The 12,926-nt window shown below is 42.5% G+C and overlaps 1 protein-coding gene across 2 annotated transcripts in view; it reads left to right on the top strand.

Annotated features, from left to right (window-relative positions):
- The window catches only part of PIGG (phosphatidylinositol glycan anchor biosynthesis class G), a 74,666-nt gene extending 69,533 nt beyond the window's left edge, over window positions 1-5,133 (top strand). The window contains exons 13-14 of one of the 2 annotated variants that reach the window (XM_015849555.1): window positions 2,452-2,572; window positions 2,817-3,490. In XM_015849555.1, coding sequence (XP_015705041.1) covers window positions 2,452-2,533 — 82 coding nt within the window. In that variant the 3' untranslated portion in view covers window positions 2,534-2,572; window positions 2,817-3,490. Of the gene's footprint in view, window positions 1-2,451; window positions 2,573-2,816 lie in introns of both variants that reach the window. The other variant, XM_015849554.2, reaches the window with a different exon arrangement.
- The last annotated feature ends 7,793 nt before the right edge of the window (window positions 5,134-12,926 follow it).

Raw genomic sequence — 12,926 nt, 5'->3', positions numbered from 1 at the left:
TACCAGGGTATTCATTTCTGGTTAATCTAGCTGCTAAATGGTAGGGCAGGTGCGTGACCTGCTGCAGCTAGCTTTCTGTGCTCTCCTAGTAGCTCTTCTGGATTAATAGAATCCATCTGAAATAACTGGACTGACTTGGTCACATTAGTAGCAGCGGATTGGTCACCGGGCACTGATTTCCTTGTAGCCTTGCTAAGCCCTGCACATACCCTGTCGTCACTCTCTATGTGTAGAAGGAGAAGAAGGAGCTTATAAAGCCATGACACTTAGGTGTTCATCAAACTGGGTGCTCAGCAGAAGCACCACGTGCTTTGCTAAGAAGAACTAAGGTGTTGCTTTACCATCAGGGTAGCCAAGTAATACTAACTGCTTGTGCTCAGAAATTCCCGTGCTGATTCTGCAACAACAGGTGAGTGACTTGCCATACCAGGTGCTAGCTACCTCATTATCCTGCTCTTGAACCCCACTAGCAGTTTAGCTTGGAAACATTTTGCTTCTGTTGCCTTCTCTAAATTGCTCTGCTGCACTGTACTGTGAAACTGTCCCAAGATTTCCCTCTGCAGGTAGGCGACTGTGTTTTGTTCAGAGATTAAGTGCATGCTAAGACCTTTCACAAGTAAGTGTATTATCCAAGCAGTAAATGGTTCATTATTTTTACTACATCAAACTTGAGAAAGAATGGTAGCACTTACTTATTGACTTGGGGATTGCTTGCTAGTAATCGTAATCCAGAATTAGAGAATTTAAATGTTAATGATCAAGATTACTGCATGCTTTTGTTCTAGTATGAAATGTGAGTATCTGAAATATTTTATCTACCTAATTTTTGAGCCAAAGAAGTAAATTCCGCTCAATCTTAGAACCAATTTCTTCATGATTTTAAAAGGAGCCATTAGAAGTACCGCAAAGTCATAATCTATTTGCAATTAAGAGCTTTCGCTTAGTGGAGTACTAAAAGTGTTATTATTAGGTAACCATGAACTGGGAAAAAATATGTGAATTGAAAATTGCATTTAAAAAGCAGGGTTCTGATAAGACCTAGATGGGTAACTTCTCTCTTTTGCAACTCAACTGAAAATCCTATTGTGGAGCTTAATAAGTGGAGTAGCCGCAACCACCATTTCATCCAGGTGACTGATCAAATGCTTTTATTTATTTATTTATTTTAATTCTAAAAAATGATTTAAAATTTTCCTGTTTGCTTGCCTCACTCAAGAAAAATATTTCCTTCGTTTATTTGTTTGTATTATCTAACTACTGCATATACTGGTTTTACTCATAGCAACATGAAAACAGCTAAGACTGACTGAAATGCAGCTTATTTATTCTTTGGCAGCAAAATCAGTTATTAAACATAAAGCTAGTTATCTATACAAGCTGAGGCTGTACAAGGCTAAAGTAGCTATGCAGGAGATGGAAGGAGACACCTTGATGCCCCAGTCCCTTTGGCTAAGCAGCGAGGGAGAGTTATCTGTGAAATGAAAGCATGCTTTGCAATCATTTGCTCCTGCTGTTCTGAGTTCATTTTTCAGCTCTGCTTTCATGACCTGTTCTGTTCTTCCTTCCACTGAAAGCCTTGGGAATTTTACTCTTGATTTCACAGGAAAACAGGAGTGTATCCTAATTATTTTGATTTAAAGAATAATAAGTTCAATGGTTCATGTAAAATACTGCATTCTGTAGCTTGCTTAGTTATAAGTGACTAATTTGCATCTCACAGAAGTGCTACTCATCTCAAATTTTTATTATTTGGAACAAGATCGTAATTAGGAACCGGGAGGAGCAGAACAGATTCTCAGACAAGAATTTCAGTGTAAATCATTTCCGCTTTTTGCCGATGCGTTCTTTTGGGAACTGATGAAGTAAAATACTGTGATGGGGGAAAGAAAATGTTCTGTGCATTAATCTTGTGAAATAGCTTTGTTCCTTCCTTTTGTCTGGACAGGTAAGCATCTGAACTTGCTGTGAGTTAATCACAGCAGATGTGGTTTGGGGAAAGAGGACATGTGCCAACCTGGTACTGCTGCCAAGGTGTTGGCGCCTTAGAGGAGGGAGAACATTTGAAGTACAGAAAAACCATTTCACTTCAATTTTCACCTGACTCCTGTCAACCACAAGAATACCTCAACGTGGCATATTTGGACCATGTAGGTTGCACGTGGGGTGGCCATCTCTTGTAATGAAGTGGTCCTAGCTGAGCTCCTTTGACAGGGACACAGCGTATTGCTCATGTGAGCCTAAGAATGCAGTGTTCTCTGGAGCTGGCCTTGCAAAGTTTTCTGATGATAGCAAAACATTTTAAGTGCTCTATATGTTTCTGGTTCTGGTCAGCATTGTGCTCTGACACATTTTGTGCTCCTCATGAGGAGGGCTGGCTCCATCTGATCATCTACTGTACGGGTAGGCAGCTTTGTGGAGGAGTGCTGAAGTCTTTCTTTTCTGCCTTGACAGGCAGACCCTGTGGAAGGGCACTGGACGGCCAACAAGAGATGAAATTGTCTTGAAACTACTTAATGGAGTCTTTAACAATTAGAGCAAAGTGTGTTAAAACAAAGAAACTTCTACATCTGAGGTGAACTACTGGGTGCTCTTATTGCGGTGTATTTATGCAAACACTAAACATCATTAACACACAGTAGGATATATAGAGGTGGTAAGGAAAAGCATTCCTAGTTTCATCACTGCACCAGAAATCAGCCTTCTAACACAAAGTGGAGATTTGTGAATGGTGATGTGAACTAATGCTAAAGAGTGGATGAACAAGGATGTGTTTACTGTGTTTGCCCAAGAATGAGCTCCTCTGTTTTTTCTACCAGGAACTCCGCAGCCGTGGGTCACGGATGTTTCTGCTATGCGCTGATGCGTTCCATCCCAGTTGCCATCTACATCGTTTTGGTAACAGGCCTGCGGTACCACCTGTTCATATGGAGCGTCTTCTCGCCAAAGCTGCTTTACGAGGGAGTGCATGTGTTCATCACAGCCGCTATCTGCTTGTTCTTTACAGCCATGGACCAGAACCACTTTCAGAATGTGCAGGACTGAAAATAAGCATGTAGCACACAGTTCTGTTCTGCGATGCCTCGTGTGTCTCTGGAATGGAAGAAGGACAGAGGCTTCAAATTGTTGAGCAGAGTGTGAAGAACAGTGCTGTGTATTTTAGCCAGTTTCATACAAGGCTTGAAGGGCTTGACCTGTGTTACACAGTTTGCTTTAAAAATGCTGAACCGAAATAAACTGTTCTCTCTTATCATACATAAATTTGTTCTTTAGCTGTCATTATGACAATGCCTGAATAACTGAGTTGCAATATTACATGACAGTCAATTTTGCTGTATGCCAAATATCAAGTTGTATTTTTAAGATGTAACTTGGAGAGATATCTAACACTGATTTTTTCTTCCAATTCCTTAATGAATTTAAAGGCTAGATTTAAGTGAATGTTCTTGAGTTTTAAAGAAAAATACCTACTCTGGTAAAGAGATGAACACTATGTCTCATATTAAGTCATTCTTGAGCTTCTGACTTTTTTCCATCAACTTTTATGTTTGGCTCTTTTTATTGACTTGGAAGATGAAGAAGCAAAAGTTCATTAAACACTGCTCTGTTCCCTCCCCCCCTTCACTCCCCCTCCAGGAAACTCATAGTAACTTGTAACCTTATGTAAGGGCTACCCTAACTCTAAGTCAGCAATCTGTATATATTTGTACATGTGAATGTGGTTTCTTTTTTTCCTGAGACACAGGCAATGAAAGGTTTTTGTTTCACACATCTATTTAATCAGCGTGTAGGAAGAAGGCACTACTAAAGGCATTGAGTGCAGACACAAAAAAAAACACTAAGTGATTTGTTCACTGAAACATGAAAAAAGGCCTAATTGTTCAGTGTTTGTGGTTTAATTAAAATAATTGCATATATATAAATGCAGTTTGAATTTCCAAAGGTAGTTCTTGATGTAGGTATGGAGTAGCTGATCACAGGCACTGAAAAAAATATTTTGTACATGTGATTTCTTTTTTAGCTTCTTAGCCTACAGCACCCTAAAAATATGTGAGATGTCTTCTTGCTGTTCAGCAGAGCTCATTAGCCATGAGTTTTGTTTTGCTCCTTGTGTGTATCGAACATATAACTAAATAATGGAATAACCATACAGATATCTCAGGTAAGAGGCTTTTTTTTAATTTATTTTATTTTTCCTTGCTTTTTCAGTGGTTTTTTTTTTTTTTGGTTTTTTTTTTTTTTTGTTACTTAGCATTTTTATTAAAGGCAGTATTTTCTTCCTGAGTGCAGTCATTAACTGTGATAGATTTCCATCTGCATTTCTGTACTTCAGGCACTGGATGAGAAACACTAATGGACTGACAAAGTAATGAATCTTCTGCAGAGTTCATTTACTGCTAAAATGCTGTATTTCTTTTCATTAACGTTTAATTGGTAAACCAGGTTGATGGCTGCTGAACTGAAGGCTGAAACATGTTTTCTAGCATGGAGAGTCGTAAGCCATGAGCAGGGACAGAGCACGGTGGGCTGAGGTACCACAGGGATACCAGGTGTGCTTATATCACCTTCCTCTTAGTGCCATACGTAGCCACCACACACTCCTAACCACATTTTCCTTGCTCCTGTCAGGAAAAAAAACACTGATAGCTATCCTGATCATCGGGATAAAGGAAAGACCAATCATCAGTCTTTACTTTCTATTTTCCCTGGTGTTTTTGTCCATGTTAGCAGCCATTAGGATTTAATTTAAATAGATTATCAGAGGTGTACCAAAAGAGGAGCTCATGGGGAACTTCACTGTTTGCTGAAAATCTAAAATGGAAATGCTTTTAAGCCCTAGGTAGGTGACAGCACATTTACAAGGGTCAGCTAGATGGTTTTCATCTCATATCACAGCAAATCTTTAAAAAAAAAAAAAAAAAAAAAAAAGCTTTTTTGTTTTTTATATATGGCACCTACATTAATATTAATAACAGGACATCCTGATCACTAATGACTTTATTTAACTGTATGATGGTAAAAGAATTCCAGTGTTCTGGCTGTGTTGTGCTGCTCTCCTATCTGCTGGATGCTGGAGCATCATTCACTGTGACCTCTTGAAAGTTCAGTGTTTCAAATAAACTGTTTTTCATTTGACGTGCGGGCGTGATGGACGGAAATCACACAGCAGCTGCAGGGAAGGCCAGAGGAGGACATTGGGGCGGGACGCACGTCGTCAGAATGGAATACTGAAAACAGTTTGTGGTTGGGATGTCCTACACTTGTACCACATTCATCGCTCTCAGTAATTGTCTGGTATCTTGTTGCCTAGCGACACAGGGGAGATTATTGACACCTCCGTTTGCTTGGTTAACTCCTGAGCAATCCCTAATGCTACTACAGAATGAGTATCTAGGAGGTTTGCCTCAAAGGCAAAGGTGCTAATGAAGAGATGGGGGCGGGTTAGGGAGAAGCTGCTTCTGGGATGCAGAATCCTATAACAAAAGAGGAGTTGTTGGTTACATTCACAGTATCTTTCATTCCTTACTAATTCTGTTTGCCGCTCCTAGTTGGTGTGTGGTACACCATCTAACGGCTGGGTCTAAATTGATCTGTGTATTAACTCTGAATTGCTTTGGGTTGCTTAATTAATCACAGTGTCTCCTTTCTCCTCTAAAACTGAAAAATATTCATATCCAGGAGAAAATAAATGGCCTGGAAAAACTGTTATCTCAGACTTCAGGATAGGAAGGAGGAATTTTGACCACAATTCTGTGGAGTGTTAACACCTGAGTATAGGCGATACCACCAGAAAATGGTGCTTTCAGCTTCAGAATCATCAGTTCTCTTTGAGTATTGGTGAATTACATTCTATATGGATTCTTTATCAGCTTTTGGGCTGCAAACAAAGCCCGGGCAGGGAAGAAAGGAGCTGGTTCTCACCTCAAGCAGATGAACTGAAAAATCACCTAAAAAATGATTTTATTTTTAACAAACACAAAGTTTTGCCAGTTGATCCGAGATTTGCAAATGGAATGATACTAGTCTCCACAACTGCACAGTCACAGAATAAGAGGATGCAGCAGATGCAACCCTTTGGAGGAACTGTAGGAGAAGACCTCCTCTGGAGGAGCCTGAAGCCTGGGCAAATGGCAGCCCTGCTCCAGGCTGGTGCTGCAAGATGGGGTCCACAGACAGAGAACAGCTCCAGGATCCTGATGAGCACAAGGGATCCTGACATGTATTAGTAAGGGGCCCTGCAGTCTGAGGGGGCTGCTATGACTTGGGCTGTTCTTGATCATCAGAGAGGTCCTTCCCACCCAGCCAGTAAGTGCAGCTACCAGGAGGAGCCCTGCATCCAGTCTGGGCTCCCCGGTACAGCACTGACGGAGTGAGCACAGTGGAGGCCACAGGGATGAGGAGGCAGGGAGCTTAAATCTAGATCTTTGAGGTCCCATCCAACACAAGCCATTCTATGATTCGTTCTATGCGGAGACACTGGAACATGGCTTTCCAGCAGTGAGACTGAGCGTGTGTTTTTGGCAGGCACACACCAGCACAGTGCCGCACTGCACACAACCACACAGACAAGCAGAGCTTTTCTGGTGCCCACATAAACCCACAGCACGTGCAAAACTCTGAGCAACTCTGGCAGCCCAGTCCTGTTCTTCTCCTCCAGCTGTTCAGGACACTCAGAATACATGAACACGTGCCTGTATGTACATGTTATGTTTGCCCTGCTGCTGGCATCTGGACAGAGGAACCCCAGAGGTTTGCGGCTATGCTGTGCTTGCTGGTGCATAGAATTGCTGGTAAGTGCCCCTTACCAGCCTGGGTTCCATTGAGTTCACTAAAAATCAGCACTCAGAAGACAGAAGTAGGGTTTAATGAGAGGATGCAGTACACAGCAACGATGAAATGATGGGCTCTGTGTCAAAATACACCAACAACCCACTTTCATTCAGCCAGCCCTTTTATCCACTTTTTCCTTCATTTTCCCACATTTTGTTCCTTTCCAAGCAATCCTGATATTTCTTTTTCCCTGCTTTGAGTTCTTTCCCTAAGCATCACACAGTAACTCGTGTGTGTTCTCTCAATCCCCTAAAAATATCCTGTAGTAACTGTTAAGGAGTCCCCAGATACTCCTCCCATCATGTCCCATTATGAGTCCTTCAGGCAGCAGCCTCCTTCAGTATGCAGAGGGAGGGGTTTCTCTGGTCTGCTCATTCCGATGGGCTTTTTTCTTCCTTTTTCTTCCCTTTTCCTCATTCTTTCTCTTCCTTTACCTGCTTTATTCAGATCATCTTGAAGTGTTCAAGCCCCATGTCTCTCTCTCTTCTTTCTTCTTCTCTCTTAACATTGTTGAGTAATGCAAGATTTACTTAGATTTCTTGTAAAATTGTGTTGTTTACCCTCACAGCATAGACAGAACTGTAAGAGTGCCAGTATTTTAATGTAATTGTAGCACAGAGATTCTTATTAAGGCCAATGATTGCGTTTGTAACTTGAGTATTAATTTTACCTTAATCTAACCAGGAGGATTTGCAAATCTGGTCATCACCAGAAGGAGCTGAGGCAACAAATTTTGTGCCACTTACTGAGAATACACTCAGTCCTCTCATCCAGATCATCAATAAAGATATTAAACAGGATGGGCCCCAATACTGACCCGTGGGGAACACCACTCATGACTGGTCCCCAGCTGGATTTAACTCCACACACCACCACTCTCTGGGATCAGCCCTCCAGCCTGTTCTTCACCCAGCCAAGGGTGTACCTGTCCATGCTATAAGCCTGCCCTTTGCAAGTCCAAGACAGTGATTTTGTTGACCCCACTTCCTGAATGCCAGAAGAATCGATCTATCATTTTGTTGTCACTCTACCTAAGACAGCTTATGACCACCTTACCTCCCACCAGTCCTCTATTTGTGAACAGCAGATCTAGCATGACAACACCTCCCCTAGTAGGTTCTCCTACCTGCTGTGTCAGGAAGTTACTTTCTACACATTCCAGGAACCTCTCAGGCTGCTTTCTCCAGGCTGTATTGTATTTATATATATAGATATAGATACAGATATATAGTAAGAGATGTAAGCTTTAACATGGTGTTTTATGTTTGGCTTTGATGGGCACAAATTCGTGCATTTTGCCCAAGGAGGGCTGTACATAAGGTTGTCCCAGAGGACCTAATAACACCTAGCATTTGGTAAAACCCTTGGATGGCTATCAGGAGCTACCACGTTTTTCAGCAGCTGTCTCTTCCACTCTATGTAACACTGCTGTCCTTCCCAGGCCCTCTCAGTGAGGAGGGCACATGCTCAGTATCACATTAGCTTAAACTGAAGATGAAATTTGATCCATAGCTCACAGCAACACACTTTCTGCACAAGGCTGTTGTCATTTCAAGAATGAGGCTTTTAGGCACTTAGAGACGGGCTTCACTAAGGATAGCATTTAGTCTCTAAATCGGCTATACATGGTAAAGCTTTCATCTGTCATGCTTTTTTTCACTCCGCTGATTTTTTCATTGCCATGTATTTAGGATATCTACTGCAAAAACCAGTGGTGATGCGGACGGGACACAAGCAGCAAATGTGCACCCAGCCCTACATGGTTGCACATGGGCTGAGTTTTTCCTGTTATGAAAAATGGAAGCTGATAGCAGAGCACTGTTTCTGGATGTAGGACTTCACAATGGGTCATTATTTTAACCCTACATCACCCCAAGCATCTATCATGCTGCAAAAGCTGTTTGTGAAGAAGCTGGTCTCTGGTCGCAGAGGTGGTGCTGGAGAGTTTAGGCTTGCTGGTTTGTCTCATTAATTAGCCACCATTTATGCAAAGCAGTTACTGAGCAAAGTTAGTGTGCAGGTCCTTTCTGTGGCAGGGCATGAGGTCAAATTAAAGAAGACATGCAGCTGAAGCACGCCTTGGGCCACAGAAATCATCTTGTTCCCCAGTGGTAGCAAGGACTGCCACAGCTGGAGGTGTACTGTGAGTTTCTTTGATGTCTGTATCTCTGACAGTAGCGTGTTTCTGGGTAAGTGAACACCTCCCTTCTGCTCCTGGTGTTAAGCGAAAGGGCCCAGCATTGTCTGCTGGAACTCTCAGCTTCCCTCCCGCCCTCCCATAACTCACTGAGATTGCCTGTGGTTCTGTACCACCAAAGAGAGACATGCTCATACTACCAAGGAGGCTGCAACACAGCATGCCTTATCGGCACCTGCACTGAGACACCTCTGTGTGATAAATCCTTTGGTGAATAGCACCATGGGACACAGCCTTGGTTTACAAAGCACAGGCAGGCTGATGCATGAAGCACACTGAAGACAAAGGCATGAAGAACTGTTCTCTTCCTCTCACCTATTTGACTCCCAGAGGCAGCTTTCAGGAGGTGTCCTTGCTTCACATGCTTCAGGTCTGGAGGGAGGATGGGGAAGTGCTGTGACAGCTGAGATGACAGACAGTGGGACAGAAAGAGCACTGCCAGGAAGGTGCAGGGACAGAATGCAATAAGAGACTGTAGGCAGCGGGGAGGGTACAGCAAATCCCATGTGCCCTTGTCACACATGCAGCATCTCTGAATGAGCCAAATGAAGCCATTTTATGAAAACCCCAGGGGAAAAAAACTGACTGGGAGTAACAGTTCATATATACATAAACTCACAATTGCTGCCTCCCAGTATGCCTCTGACCCAGCATCAGAGAATCACTAAGGTTGGAAAAGACCTCCAAGATCCGGTCCTACTGTCATCATCAATACTTCCAGTATTGGTCAGTCATTCCTTCTGCCTACCCTAGAAAACTCTTGTTTGGAGCCTGCTTGCCTGCTCTTTTGGCAGGAATTTGGCAAAGCCATTGTTAGATATCAAAAGAGTGCATGGCTAGCAGACAGGTATAGCACAAACAAGCTATTTAAAGCCCGAAATTCTGATGATAAAATACTGGATGATTAGCAAAGTAATTTTACTCCATTTGCAACAAATGTACTCATTTGCATGAAGAGTGCTGCGAACGTAGATTAGCTGAAACAAAAGCACAGAGATTGGGCAGTTTTCCTCTTTGAAGCAAAGATTATAATTAGTTCGTATTTCTGTATGTGATGGTTTTAAAATGCCTTTGCTGAATACAGAGCAAGTGTAACTTCTCTGGTAGGGTTTCACCCACTGTTGGATCCTCTTCTTTAGACCAGCAAGATTTTTTTGCTGTCTCTATACCCGTGTCATCCCCCCCAAACCTTCTAAAGATACTATTTGCCTGGAATGGACATTTTAGTATTATTGTTTTATGGCCTTGCTCCGTTTCCACAGAAATCAAGGGAGCTGTGTTCATGCTGCCAAGAGAGCCCTAACATGCAAATCGTTTCCAGTTCCTCTCACTGAAATCTTTTGCTTGCCTGATGCTGTATTGTTTAAAATGTCTTAAGTACTCTTAGAAAATAAAGGCCAAATCAGTTTAATTCTGCATTTGAAATGTCAGTGTCATGCTGCTTTTATGTAGGCATATGCATATTTAGTATTATTTTCTGAGTGTAATTGCCTTAAGTGCTGTTGATCATGCAAAGAGAATGATGCATCCTCTGACTCAAGGGTTTCAGAATCAAAGATCCAAATCCTGCAAATGCTTAAGCATGTGGAGAAAGCCCTCTCGAGGGATGATGCAGGCATCCAGCTACTCTTGTACTCAAGGCTGTGGTCCATATTTAGCAGATTGAATCCAGCACGGCCTCCCTGAGCAGTACTGTTGGGGGTAAGAAGAGGCTTTACAGGGGGAAGGAGAAGGACTTGTAAGGACAAATGTGGGGAGAAGAAGAGCAAAGGGGATGAAGTACTTGAAATTAAATACAAATGGCCAGATGGGGCAGCGAAAACTACAAGAAGCAATAATGGACAGAGAACATTTCAAGGAAGACTAGGGCATGTGTGAATGAAGGGTCAGAGCGGATCCTTCATGAAGATGTTAGGTTGAGATTGTTTTTCAAGATGTTTGGGAAAGGTTTATTGTGCTTCAGCAGTGTCTCTTGCTCAATTGAAATACCAAGAAAAGAAGGGTCTTTTCCAAAAGAAAAGCCTGGAAAATGAGACCAGTCTGAAGAGCAGTAGCATTAATAAGAGCTGAAAATTCAGATTGCCTACTTTTACTGTACACCGTACCCGTCACCTCCGTTTTGAGGAACACTCATTCATTTCTACATTGCATGATTTCTCATGAGCGTTCTCTCACACTTTCAAACTTGCTGTGATGATCCATAGCGTTTTGTCTTGCCTTTTAATCTTCAGCTTGGTTTGATGACAAGCCATAACATCATAGGATCCTACCATGCTCACCCTCACAGCTACAGATGTTTTCAAAGCATTGTGTCTTGGTGCAGTGGAAGTAGAAAAACAGGGAGGTATTGGGAAAACTGTAAATGCAGTATACAAATATCCATGGAAATTATATCCTGAGCATTACTAGAATTAATAGCATGGAACAATTTCCTTTTTTTCATCGATGAATGTTTACAAAAGAGCGATTTGATGCATCTCATTTCCTTGAGTTGGCTTTCTTCTTAAAGGTAACATTTGAGGAAAGGTCCTCCCATGTGAATAGAGGAGGGAGGCCTGTTTTAAGAAGGACCAAACCTGAAGTCCTGATAGCAGCTGGGAATTTCTTTGTTTTCTTTGCTGGTGAAAGAAAACAACAGCTTTTTTGAACTTGTCCTCTTACAGGAACGTGCAAGATGACTGCAAGTAGAACTGTGTGTGCATTGGCTTGCATTTTCTATTTCTTGGACAGCTTTCCTACTTCCCATGCATCTTCTGCTCTCTCTTGCTGTTACTGCTGCAGCTACAGAGTCCTACACTACTCAGGTACACACAAGAGAGCTTGAGGGAATATCAGTGTCACATACTACTTCTAGAGTCCATCTCACAGCTTTGTCCCTGCCTTTCCGTGTTTGTGTTTGTTTACCTCCTGTATTTCACATATCTGTGTTGAAAGATGACGCCCAGTTTGGATTCAAGAGCAGGGAGGGCTCCTTTCAATAGCTCATATCTCTTCCTCCACTTGGTAATTACTGCCTTTGGGTATGTACACTCAGGGCGCTGGGATCCTACTCCAGTAAATTAAATGACAGTGATCCATCTCAGCATTTTCTGCAGGCTTCTTCATAACTACTGTTTGTCATATGAGACAAGAACTTAAGAAATCATGAATATTTGAGTCTGGTAACTGATGAGGCAGAAGGAACATTGCTACCTGGCAAGCACAGCTTTCCAGTGTCCAATTTTGATCCTGCAGGGAGAGAGATGATGGCTACAAGTGAAGAGCTAGGCATTTGGAACAGAGAACCTTTACCACCAGGTATGGCTCTGACAGAGAGCTACCTACTGCAAGCTGAAAATCCTTGTGGGAACCAAGGAGATCCACCTTCATCACAGCCTGCACTTGGACCTGCAGGGATCTGGGTGGGATTCCTCTCTGCACAGGGACCATGGGGAAGGGCAAGACTTCTTGTATCGTGGCTGAGAGAGATGAGGACTGTTTCAAAGCAAGAGAGAATGTGTTTTATTTGGTAAAGTAAAAATCAGCCAAGTTCTTGCTGTATGCATGTGTACACAAAGGAGTATATGTACATCTGATGGATATACACCACTGGGAAAAGGGCCAGGAGCCTGTGATATCCATAGGTGTATTTTAATATAGGCTCTTTCCCTAATAGCAAAGAGATTTACTGATTCTAAGAGGCCTGCTCTAAAATATATCACAGTGAGAACAGTGAGAAGCTGCAGATCTATCTCCAGTGACATGATTGCACATAGCCAAATGAAACATCTCCCAGTGTGTGGCCTTCTGCAAGGAATTGTGGTGGAGGCCACTCTGCTTCAGCACAGGTGGGCTGGAGAAGGCCTTGGTAACATCACACTCAGAAAATAGTCCCTGCCACTTGACATGACAGCAGGGGAGG

This window comes from Coturnix japonica, chromosome Z, assembly GCF_001577835.2.
Source record: "Coturnix japonica isolate 7356 chromosome Z, Coturnix japonica 2.1, whole genome shotgun sequence".
NCBI lineage: Eukaryota > Metazoa > Chordata > Aves > Galliformes > Phasianidae > Coturnix > Coturnix japonica.
The sequence above is the reverse complement of the archived record's forward strand: the minus strand, read 5'-3'. Positions and strand labels throughout refer to the sequence as shown.